General features: G+C 31.2%; 2 protein-coding genes across 3 annotated transcripts; both read right to left on the bottom strand.

Annotated features, from left to right (window-relative positions):
* Positions 1 to 151: 151 nt before the first annotated feature.
* On the bottom strand, positions 152 to 3879 carry LOC110640455 (nuclear pore complex protein NUP54). Of its 2 annotated transcripts, XM_021791769.2 has the most exons (9): positions 3270 to 3878; positions 3119 to 3172; positions 2851 to 2910; positions 2621 to 2731; positions 1741 to 1806; positions 1573 to 1659; positions 1010 to 1111; positions 766 to 915; positions 152 to 469 (listed from the first exon to the last, which is right to left on the bottom strand). In XM_021791769.2, exons 1-9 carry the CDS (start codon positions 3663 to 3665, stop codon positions 353 to 355), a joined length of 1143 nt encoding a protein of 380 aa, XP_021647461.2. In that variant the 5' UTR covers positions 3666 to 3878; the 3' UTR covers positions 152 to 352. The 2 variants fall into 2 exon arrangements, with proteins under 2 accessions (XP_021647461.2, XP_021647462.2); XM_021791770.2 differs by lacking the exon at positions 2851 to 2910 and having other exon boundaries at positions 3270 to 3879.
* Positions 3880 to 4617: 738 nt separating this feature from the next.
* LOC110640494 (F-box/kelch-repeat protein At1g67480) lies at positions 4618 to 8641 on the bottom strand. The gene is made up of 4 exons (XM_021791815.2): positions 8428 to 8641; positions 7060 to 7130; positions 6097 to 6955; positions 4618 to 5512 (listed from the first exon to the last, which is right to left on the bottom strand). Exons 3-4 carry the CDS (start codon positions 6624 to 6626, stop codon positions 4885 to 4887), a joined length of 1158 nt encoding a protein of 385 aa, XP_021647507.1. The 5' UTR covers positions 6627 to 6955; positions 7060 to 7130; positions 8428 to 8641; the 3' UTR covers positions 4618 to 4884.
* Between the last annotated feature and the right edge of the window lie 4293 nt (positions 8642 to 12934).

Below are 12934 nucleotides of genomic sequence, written 5' to 3'. Positions count from 1 at the left end.
ACCACTCGACGTTCATTTACAGAGTGAGATGCAATTTACGTGATGCAGATTAACAACTATGGGAACTATTCCCCACATAACGTGCATGTTTGGGATCAGAAATCAGACTTCCATCTCTTTGACCAAAAAAAAAAAAAATCAGACTCCAATCTCAATAGCCATCATCGCAGATCTTGATATATTGAGGGGTGCTCCAACAAATTTGGAACAAACCAGTCCCCAAAAAAAAACAGAGAGAGAGAGAGATTTCTGCATTGCAAATTATCAACCATTCATTGCCTACTTAGATCAGTCACAAAAATTCCAAGACGTCAAAACAAATGCAGCAAGTGCTCCTTGATGCCTCATCTCGCTAGCTTGTATCTTGTGTCATTTCTGTGTCCTCGGCCATTATAATTTCCATGTCTCTCATATCTCGCTTCAGTACATTGCCAAGTCTTGCTATGGCTTCTGTCTGCTGTTGTAAAACCTGCCCAACAAAGCAATACTGTCACCTATCAAATATAATCCTATGGAGCATATGATTAAGAGCATGATAACTGCAAGGAACATCACTTTCCAATATGGGATTAGAAGAATGATGTAAAGTCTTTCACAATATTACTTGTGATTATTAACCAGTTAGCAAAGTTTGTATGATATTAGATCACTTTTCTTTTTAATGTGTTACAATATGGTATACCTCAGCGAGCTTCAAAAATTTATAATTATTGATGATAACAAACGGTGCCACATCCCAAGATTTAAAATGTGCCCTACACATACCTCCTGCATATTAGCAATACTATGATCATGTATTTTGGTTGATCCTGGAAGGTAAATAGAACCACCAACTCCAATTGCAGTTGCTTGAACACGAGATACAGTGAGTAGGTTTTGAACCCTCCGAGAAAGTTCAGCTCCAGATCCTTTCAGCTGAAATGATTCTACTTGTTAACACCATCCCTGACTGCCAGCCAAGGGAAGAAGAAAAGCATAAAGAAGAGGGGACAGTAAGATAAACAACTACCTGTCTGGTTATTGCAGCCAACTTCTCAGCCAATTCAGCTTCCCCTTTCATTAAGGGCATTCGGTAACCTTTACCCTCCAATGCCTCCATTATTCTCATTATCTTCAAGCGGACAAGAGGAGTGAATAGAGATTAGAATGTGTTAACAAGTACAAAATGCGTAAATTGCATGCACAAGACAAGTGTTGCAGCCCAGGCCCACACTTGTGACAAAAAGATAATTGGCAGTAGCTTCCTAGGCAGAAATTTAGTACTTCTAACCAGAGTGGACAGCGCAACTAACCACATAAAGATAAGGAAAAGCATTTTCTGAACCCCACAATTCCACAAAAATTTCAATGTGGGCCTGTACTTTCAATTGGAACCATTTAAACCTCATAATTTCCATTATTGGTGCAGTGTTAAAACTTACAGCGATTAGGGATGAAACTTATAATTGCAGATACAAGATTCATATATCTAAATCATAGGTTGTGATGAGCAAAGGTAAAGGAATGCAATGGATAAAATCATTCTGTTCATTAACAATGTTTTTCGACAAAAAGGCCAGACATCATTCTCACCCTTAAAAGGCGTCTTTGAAGACTCTGTTCTTTTTGCCTCATTCTTTCGATCCATGGAAGAGTCTCAGCATGAAAATGCCTTTGAAGCTGCACAATTACTTATCTATGAAAAGCATATTCAAAAATAAGATGCATGAAGTTAGGAAGTAGGAAGATAGAAAAGAATACCATCTTCACATTGCTTTGGGTCATTTGCAATCGCTCAGTATCAGAAACAATAACTTCATCTTGGAGCTGCATCAATTCAACATTACAATGTCAAGAGGTTCACTAGCCACATTTCACCAGCAAATACGACGTCAAGGAAAAGTGCATAAAAGATAAACCTTAAACCTTAAGAGTAGAGAGCTCAAATTATTTCAGTTTGTAACTATTTGTACAATTGCAAACCACAGAAAAACAACAACAGGCTAGCCACTTCCGCCTGAATAAGCTTGTAATCTTGACCTTCTCAGTACATTTTTCACCATCTCAATATATAAAATCTTGATCTTGAACTCAGGAAGCCTTGAAGCATTCATTTTATCCCAATGGTACTCAACAGAAACATATGTTTTGTGTTTTTAGCCACTCTTTCAACTGATAGTTTGCATGTGGTTGGCTTACTACCTAAATTTTTAGTCTTTCCATTGAAGATTGGTACAAAAACCTTGAAACTCCCTCTCCCTAATTAATAAACCATGGAAAATTATGAAATCATAGTAGGAAGTGTAAAGGCTAAATAGTTATATTTCAACTCCCAGGTGCCATATCAAGTACAATAAATCGGTCTTAATAATTCTAATTCAGTGTACAGCAGGCAAAACTAATTTGAAATTTCCAGAAATGAATAATATGAAAGATAGAAACTTCAAAGTTCTAGCTCACAAACTCCCACTTTGATATGTAAGGCTTAAACTGATATTTAGTCAATGATTTTTATAACAGAAAACTCAGCATCCTAGAAGCTTGCAAGCAGTAATAGCATGTTTCTTATAATTGTAACTACTACTACTAGAACTCATTAATGAAAGGCATACACATCATGACTCAAAGTAAGAAGAACAACCTTAAGACGATGAGAAAGATCTTTGAAACCTTGAACAAGCTGAGGCCACAGCCGTTCCCGTTCTGAACTCTCCATACCCTCTAACTTTGCCACAGCCTCCGCCCACATGATCTAGCAAAGCAAACTATTCTACAAACTTAGCGAAGAACACAAGCTCCAGACGATATCATTTAATCATTTAATATCAAACATAGTGATAAAAATAAAGAAAAATGAAATGATAAACTCACATCTGAGACACCAGCAGGCTTCACTCTATGCTGTGGATCAGTTACACTAAACAACAAATACTGCAAAATTAACACAAAATTTCAACATCTAAAACCCCTAATTCTTCACTGAGTTACTCTGGAAACACATACATAACAAATTCCAATTTCAAAAAATATCAACCGATTAGAACTCAAGAATACAAAAGAGCCTTCTTCCCCCTCGTCGGCATTCTCAGCAACAAATACCAATGAAATGAGAACAAAAGAGGAGAGAAATGAAACGGACCTTGAACGCATATTTAGGGTTCCCTGGCTCCTCGTTGTAAGCATCCACAATCGCCTGATAAAAATAGAAAACAAAAATCTGAAACTGAGCCACGAGCACAGAACCAGAGGTAGGATTTTAGTGACACCAAGGAAAAAAGAAAAATCAAAACCTGAATATCACGATCAGCTAGCGAGAAAGGAAGCGGAGCCACGGGGGCCATCTGTGTAGTCAGTTGAGCATTAGGGAACGGCGTTGCCTGAGTAGCGGCGAACGGAGTCCGAAATCCTAAACCAGTAGACGGCTGCTGAAAAAGAGGAGTCTGTTGTTGCTGCTGCTGTTGCTGTTGCGTTTGAGACGAGAACGGTGTAGAGAAGAGAGAGGACCCGAAACCAGTGGCGAAAGATGGCGTCGATGGAGTTCCGAAGGCCGGAGTCGAAGACCAAGTACCGAATGCCGGAGTTGAAGAGGGTGTGCCAAAGGCTGGGGCACCAAATGCAGGCGTAGAGGATGGAGTTCCAAAGGCCGAAGTTCCAAAGGCCGGAGTTGAAGCTTGAGCGCCGAACATTTTTGCGATTAGAGGGAACTGACCTAGCGGGGGTAGAGTGTGAACGCTTCTCTGCGTTTTTAATAAAATGACGCCATGAATTGTGGCTTTTGCGGTTTAGTAGCGTGTTTGCGGCTATGATGTTCGATCGTTGGCCAGATAGAGAGGGGAGGGAATGTATTTTCGGCGGCAGATATGGAGTTTTGGTGCTAAAGGGTAGTATCCTCATTCAAATTTTATTTAAAAATTCTTAAATAATACATGCACATTTATTAATTTAAAATATTAATAAATTTTTTATATTATTAATAAAAAAATTAATAAATTTGAATAAATTTTTTATTAAAAAAATTTGAACGTATTAAAAAATTAGTTATTAATATTTTTATGAAGAAGAGCAATATTAATTAATATATAATATGTGCTAATTTTAGTTGGGTTTGATTAAAGAGTTTGGGCCAAGTCCATTCCTTTTTCCATTGCACGATTTGAAAAAATGCAAGAGAAACCTGAAATCATGTCAAAGACGTTGATATAGAAATATAACCATTAATGAATATTAGAGTTATTCATAGACTGTGAGACCTTAATTTTGAATCCCAATTGAAATTAAATAAACCGAGAAATATAACCATCTCATTAAGAAAATTGTAAGAATACGAAGTGTTCACCTCCAAAATGCCAGTGGCAAGAGGTATTCTTGGCTGCGTTTAATTGTCATTTTGATTGTTGATATCCTTGGCTTCCTGCCTCCTTAATGTGAAAGCTAGCCATTCATTTGAGACCACTGAAGGGATACCATCTCAAAAAGCAACAATCACAGTGGCAAGTTCAGGTTCTGGTACAAAGCCGATACACTTCATGTGCCCGGTACTCTGCAAGAACCCTTGAGCCAAAAAAAATAAACACTAGAATAAACACATTACTGCCTTAATGAGAATGATACATGTCATAGTTGAGAGGCAAGGAAAAATGTAGCAAGAGATCCATAGGCATAGCAACAACAAGTGTACAGTGACAACTACAGTTATTGATTCTGATACATGTAATGTAGCAAGAGATTCATAGGCATAGCAACAACAAGTGCACAGTGATAACAACAAATGAAACTGAAATCCAGAAGTCGGTGCAATCCAATCAAAAGTAGAGAGACATTCCACTAATACAAAGATATCCAGTAAATGTACAGATACATTCCAGACTTCTAATAAAATCTTGTAGTCTCAGACAATGCAGCATTTCATGCCTTGATGGTCACACTGCACAAGCACAATCCAGATGGCTTTATTTCAGAAGTCTGCCACTCTGACCCTGGGGAAGCTTTAGGATCATACAACAGAGTTCGATATCCTGGCACTTCCTCCAACGAGAACAATAAAAGTCTCCCATCAAGTATTCCAAACCGAAAACCAATACTTGAGCTCCCAGTCAATGGAACAGGTACCATTTTCCATGAATTGTCCTCTGGGTTGAATATGGCTAGCTTCCGCTGATTCTTCCATTCCATACAGAAAAGCTTTTTTTCCAGCACAGCATGAGCAGTAACCATGACACAACCATTCTTAATCTCACTCCATGTGTGCCTCTCAGGATTGTACACATCAACAAATTTTGAATTGCCAATAGTGAAGCTTGACCTTCCTCCCATGACATAAAGTTTTCCCTCAAAGCCGCAAGCGAAACAGCCCCACCTTGGGCGGCGAAGACTCTCTATCAGGGTCCACTTTTCAGTATCAGGATCATACATCTCAGCACTTGAGAGACTATCACCATCTATTCCATAGCCCCCAACAGCATAAACTCTGCCATCAACCTCTGCACATGCAAAATCATAGCGTGCAACATTCATATTTGACAATTTGCTCCAACTGCAATTACAAAGGCCATGTTGCATAACAAGTGAGAATATGAAGAATCCAAAAATAAAAAAAATGGCACTCAGTGTTGTCAATTGGATAGTAGGCCAGATCAAACCCTACTCAAGAGAAACCCAGACATTAATAATAACAATTTTCTTGTTCTAAAGTTAGTTCCAAAGACTGGAACAACATAGAGTAGGTTAGTTCATTCCTAACTATTCAACAAACAGGTTCTCTAAAATTGTAAATCATGCAACTGATTAGTTGGCTAGACAAGTTCCAAATAATGTATCCAAGATTGAATAAAATCAACACCTTAATGTTGATCTATAGTGAGAATAAAGTTTTTAAAGTAGCCATAAAGAATCAAAGAATCAATAGAAACATAATTGTTAGAAAACAGACTTCTTCCCAGCCTCCAACCACCCCAACAACCCCACCCCACCACACCCCCAACTAGCAAAATAACAACATCCACTAGGTAAGGTTATAACCAGGAACAACAAAAAAAATTTAGCTAGGGAAAAGCTGGAAGGTGAAATCAAAACACAGAGTCACAAACAGAAAATTCCATGTTTGTACGGAAAACATACCTATTGAGGCAGGAATCATATTCATAAACATCTGCACAGGCAGAGCCAGTCCCATCAATAACTGAATAGCCAGCCATGACAAGAAGCTTTCCATTTAGAACAACCACCCCAAAGCCAGCCTTCACAGGACCAGGCATTGGTAGAAGAAGCTGACGTCTGTGTCCCAAGCAATCCAAAACTTCCCAGTGGCTTTCCTTTCCTTCAGAATCCATAGTCAGGACATATAGCCATTCCTCAAGCAAACCACCCAATTTTCGCACCACAAGGAATTCTTTGCTTCTAATAATTGATCTCCATTTCTTGCATACAGCCCCCATAGCTGGGAAATAGGGCCGAGGGACAAGTGCGAGACAATACTTTGCCACATCATCAGGCAGCCCCGGTAGAATGGGACTGTCAATATCTTCGGCAACCTGAGAAGCTAATAGAAGGTTGCTCTTTGAACAAGTTGACATATCTTGGGTGAGTGAATTGGAGAGACAAATATCTGTCTCTGTCAATCTCTTCTTGCCACTCACAATACCCGGCATTTTCAGAAAATCAAGAGAGATGTAGATGATTACTGTATTCAATCTACTATATCTCCCTAGAATGTATCAGTGCTTTCAAATGACAGATTTTGATTAAAGAAACTCATGATAACCATCACCTATAGGAATTTTACAAGACCAAGGCATAAAAGATGTTGCAGATCGAATTGCTTGAGCAGTAAATGCTGATGTTTTTCTGTGTCTTGTCCAGTCTGATTCATATTCCATTCCAGAAATTCTGCTCTTAAAGTAGTTTCTTTTAATTGTTTTATTCAGGGTGTTCGGTAAGCCTCTGAAATAGTCTCTTGCTCCACACATTGCCCAAATTTCTACACATAATAGCACTAAATTAACACAAATACTAAAGTAACCAACATTTATCCATCAAAGGCCCATCCAACACTCCTCCTAAAACACACACACAAACACATACCAGTCAAGGCCATAGAATTTAGCAAGTCTCAGCCCCCAGTGACTTCCATCTCCATTGAAGTTGATGTCTTGCTGCCCAATCATATGAAAGGAACATAAGTTAATTCTAAAACTAAAAAACATGAACTTTGAACAATTAAAGATACGAACGATCATGACAGGAGCAATAGCAATTCTATTTGTTAATTCATTTTTGAGGCTGATAAGAAAGTCCATCCACATGTGGCAATAGTTTCTACTAGGCAGCACATAAATGTTTCTTGGATTTTGTAATGGCAAAACAAATAAAATAAGAAAAAAAAAAAGAAGCAATATACACTAAACAGCAGTACTTAATTTTGAGCATTATATCACCCATTATCCATAACAAATAAGTACAACTTCATTTCAAAAGTTAAACAAATGAAATGGACACAACTAACATTGCATAGAACTTACCACACTCTCAGGTAACTTTTGAAAGCATAAATCTTGAGTTCACCTACCCAGACTACCAAATATACATTGACACAGCAAGAAGGCCAAATTAACAGGTAAAAACAGCCAGAAAAGTCTAATCCTAAACACCCCCCCTCCCCCCTCTCCAACCCCCCCAAACCCTTCTTTGTCCCCACATAAGAGAGAGAGCTAAATAAAAATTTTTAAGTCTTTATAAGACAAGGATTCGAATGAATTTAAAATAATAATAATAATAATAATAATAATAATAATAATAATAATAATAATAATAATAATCCTTTTCCAAGTCCCTCAAAAAATATGTTTAGGTAACCAGATCAGAAACCAATAAACAATTCACCAAATACAATAATGAAAAACTTACAGCTAACAGATCCATATCAGAACATGAAAAATGGTAGATCTTGTACTACAGGATACATGCAAAGCAAATTACAAGGCAATAAAAGAATCGAAACTCTAAACCACAAAAAGAATAACAGAGAGATCATCCAAGCAAAACGGAAGCATCCCAGTACAATAGAGCTAAAACAGCTTTGAAAAATGCAAATCAAAGAAAAAAACCATATTATACTTATTGGAGAATAAAAAAACTTACCAACAGAACAATCCCAGTAATTAAAAACAAAAAAGAAATCTGCAATTTATATGCCAATAACATGGTAGAAGCTGAAAATGACGTAAAAATTTATCATGTTGCCTTCATAAAAATTAGCACAAGCAAGAAACAAACAATCTACCCAAAAACCGGCAAGAAAGAAATATTTCTGGAAACAGGAAGAGTTAAGGAAGCACAAGAAAATTAGAAATGATCCCAGAAGAAAAAAGTATTGGATGAGGAAATGCCGCTAGATCTAAGCTTGTTATTAAGAAGAAATCTAGAAAACAGAGTGATTGAGAGAGGTTTTACCTGAAAAAGGAAAATGAAATTAGCCTGGAGAAGAGGGTATGTTCCAGGGAGATATAAAGAGAGAGATTTGATGTTAGAGAAGCGTGAAATGAGGATGGATAGATATAGAGAGAGCGAAATTGGGCAGTTTTTAGGATAAAACAGACAGGGAGAAACCACGTCAGGATCAGATTTCTTCACATCCGTTAATAAAGGAAAGAGATGACCATGTTCTATTGTATTCCTGATATAAAGTAATAGGAAGCAATTCTTTCCTTTTTTTTTAATTATGGCATTTTTTATTATCTGAATGAAAAATAGAATATTGGGATATGTTATAATAATTGTGTTTGAATATAGCACACCTCGTTCCCTAATATTTTCCTTTTTCATTTTACAATAGTTAACCTCTTTCTCGATCCGAAAAACTACCGTGATGGTTACCGTGATTAAATATTATTTTTTTATTTATTTTATTTATTATATTTATATTTTTTTTTTAATTTTACTTTTTATTATTAAATATAATAAATATTTATATAATAAAAAATTAAGTATAATAAATAATAATTTAATCAAGTATTAATATATTTTTATAAAATTAAAGTTATTAAATTATTTCCTTAATTTTTATATAAAATTCAAATGTAATTAATAAAAATAAATTAAAATAATCATATTTGATTTTAATTAAATCGATTTAAATTAATTTAAATTAAATTAAAAAATTAAAATAATTGATTTAGTGTCTAATTAAAATAGATTTTTTTTTAAGAAAATAAAAATTTTAAATAAAATTCAATCATTAGTTTTAATTAAATCAACATTAAATTAGAATTGAAATCACGATGAACTTTATAGCTCTACAATTTTGGTTTCAATCTCTTGAATTTTTATAATCTTGAAACTGAATTTCTGATATTCTCTTTCAATTCAGTCCATCAACTACGTCTATTTCAAACTTTTAAAAATATATAATAATTTAATATCTAAAATTATTATTCTCCTGTGAAATCTAATTAATGGCTATTTATAAGGATTCTTTTTTCTAGTTCGATCTAAAATTTTAAAAATAAGGAATTATAAAATATTTTTCTTGTGGAAAGGCATATCAGAAGATAATTATATATTCACTCGTATGCATCACAGTAGTTGTTGGCTAATGAAATCAAGCAATGGTTTTAGATAATTTCTGTTTTATTGGAGGTTAATTGCATAAAAAAAAAAAAGGTAAACTGAGATATATAAGGATATTTAATTTAATTACTTATTTTTAATTTTTTATTTAAAATTATTTTTTAAGTTGTAAATTAATTGAAAAATAAATAAATAATTATTTAATAAAATTACTTAAAAATTAATTTTAAATAAGTTAAGTGTTTAATTAAAATATAATTGAAAGTAATTTAATTTATTAAAATAATAAAAAGATATATAATTGGGTGTTGTGATGTTTAAAATAAGATAATATTAATATTTTTAAAAATTATTAAGATTATATAAATTTTTTTCATATTTTTAAAAATAATTAAGATAATTTAATTTTTTATTAAATAATAATTTTAAAATAAATAAATAAATTATAAATAAATATTTATTATTTTTAATTTATTTTAAATAATTTTTTAAATTTATAAATTAAATTAAATTAAATAATAATACAACCATAAACTTTTATTTCTAAATAAATTTAATTGACATATAAAATAAATCAAACAATCTCATAGTTTACTAATGATTGCCAAGTACGACTTTTTTTTTTTAAATAAATTGATTTTCAGTGACAAAAAAATCAGAAAGAAGTGCCTGGCGAGTGGTGTGGCCCAACCCCTACTATTTCTAGGTTTGTCTACTGTTGGTGACTGAGAAATGAGGATCTGGGTTCCAAATCTTTTGTGGCAAGTGGCAGTTAGATGTGACATGCCACCAACACTTTTTATTATTAATTGAAATTTATAAATTAAATAAAATATTTTTTAACTTTTAAAAAATTTTAAATTGATGTATATTTTTTATTTTTATTTACTATGTTAGTTTTTATTAATAATTAATTAAAATATCATTATAATATTATTAGAATGTAAAAAAAGAAGGTAAACACGTTAAAAATAATAATAAATAAGAGTAAAATTAAAAAATTAATTAATATATAAAAAAATTAAATAATATATTAAAACGAGACAAAGAGAGTATAAATAAAATAATATCAACTACTTTCTTCATTTATTTTTATTTATTTTTTTAAGAAATTTTTTTTCATAATTATTTATTATTTTAAAAATATTAAGAAATATTAATTTTTTTTCAACTTTATCCTATTTTTATATAACACAATAATTATTTATATAATTTTTAAAAAATTATATTAATTTTTTAAAATTAAATAAAATAAATAATAATTTAATTAAATTAAAAAATATTTTATTATAATTTAAATAATTTAATTCCTTCTTTAATCATAGATAAACACGGAAGAGATAGTAAAATTTTTTAGCAAAATTCCACAAGGACTATAATGAGATTCAATTATTTGCAAAATTCTCATATGGGAAGTGGCGTTGGACATAATTTTAGCGAAGAATTGTGGCACTTCTGGCTTTGATAAGGTCCTTTTTAATTGTTATTTAATTTGACTATGGTGGTGGTAGTTACCTTGTTGGGTCAAGTGCGGTGTTGACGGCGGAATGGGCTACTTGAATCCGTATGGGACCCGCAAGGTCGGTCAATGTGAATGGAGGCTTGGATTTTTTATTAGCCTAGTTGGGAAAAATTATATAATAAAATAATTATATATTTATATTTTATACAGAATAATAAATTATCAAAAAAATAATATATAACTAATTATAATTATTAAAATTTTTAAAAATACTATTTGGATAATTTTAATATATATATATATATATAATAGTAATATTTTTTAAGCTAAAAGCAATGGGCACCAGCTGCATTACGCAACTTAAATGACCATTAATATATAAAACAAGGCCTTCCTTCGATGAATGGCTCATATTTTCCCACGTAGTTGTTCATTAAAAAAGTAAAGAGTGGAGCTTGCCCACAATTAACTACTACTAATAATACCATTTCGCCTGTAATGTAGAGAATAAGAAACTAATTTGTTCCAGCCAAATTGCCAGCCGAACCTAATCCTGTTGATAACAATATTCTTTTAAATTTAATAATTTAAATTATTAAAATTAATTAAAATTAAATTTAATATATTTTCATTATAAAAACTCTAAAATAATTAAACAAATTTTCATAATTTTTTTTATGTTTTGATTCAATACAAATAGAATAAAAAAAATAGTTATGCTAATTTTGATTTATTATAATTTTAAAATATAAATATATAAATTTTATTTATTTTATTTATAAATTTGTTGTATATTTTATATCTTTTACATTGAATTAAATTTAAATAACATTTTTTCTTAAATAAATATTTGTTAAGGCTGTACCCAATATCTATGTACTTTCCATTATTTGCACAGTTAGATTTGGTATACATTAATGGTTGCAATTTCATTTTTTAAGTGTACATGTACTTTGGAATTTGGATATTCGCAAATTGTCATGTACTTGTCAAGATTTATTAGATTTCCATAAAACAAGGATTTATTTGATATATACTAAACTATTAATGAATTATTCCTATACAAAATAGACTCAAGACTTTTCAAATAATATTTTTAGTGCACATAAAAATAGTATTATCTTCTTTATAAATAAATAGACACTTATTATAATATAAAAGATAAATCTCATAAAATTATCAAAGATAATATATATACACTGAGTGTATCTAATAATCTCATATATATATAAAATTATAAAATACTTTTAATTTACACAAAATATATTTTCTCTTTCTCATAAAAAAGTGAATTTTCATTATAATAATATATATATATAAAGTCTCATCACCGAATAGGGCCATTTGTTAATGCAATAGCATCTATTGGACTCTGACCCAAATAATTCTAAGCACGCACAGCCAACCAAAGCCTATATACAAATGGTTATACAAACTTATAAAATCTTAATTTTGAAGTTATTTTATTATTATCTGTCAACTTTAATTTTAGTATTTTAATTATATTTTTGTTTTTATAATTAATATATTATTATTAAATAAATTTTTAAATTATTGATCATATGAATGTTGACAAATATTAATATTTATTTTTTAACATTTTTAATATATTTTTTATTACATATCCATCATATCATTCTTGTTCTTAAATTAATTTTTAACCATATTAATAATATTGTTAAAAGGTATATTAGTATTTTTATATATAGTCATCTTCACTTATTTTTATGTGTATATTAATATCATTTGTTAACTAAATAATTTTATATTTAATATATAAATAAAAATTAAAATTTTTGATATATAAAATAAAAATTTAAAGTGTTATCAAAATTTTCAATCGAAGTATAAATGATTATAGAGATTGAAAGTTAGTGTGTGATGATCAAATTATCAAAATTTAAGAAAGATATTTATCGTATATATAAA

Source organism: Hevea brasiliensis, chromosome 7 (genome assembly GCF_030052815.1).
Source record: "Hevea brasiliensis isolate MT/VB/25A 57/8 chromosome 7, ASM3005281v1, whole genome shotgun sequence".
In the NCBI taxonomy this organism is placed as follows: Eukaryota; Viridiplantae; Streptophyta; class Magnoliopsida; order Malpighiales; family Euphorbiaceae; genus Hevea; species Hevea brasiliensis.
Note: the sequence above shows the minus strand (reverse complement) of the source record. Positions and strands in the feature narration are given on the sequence as shown.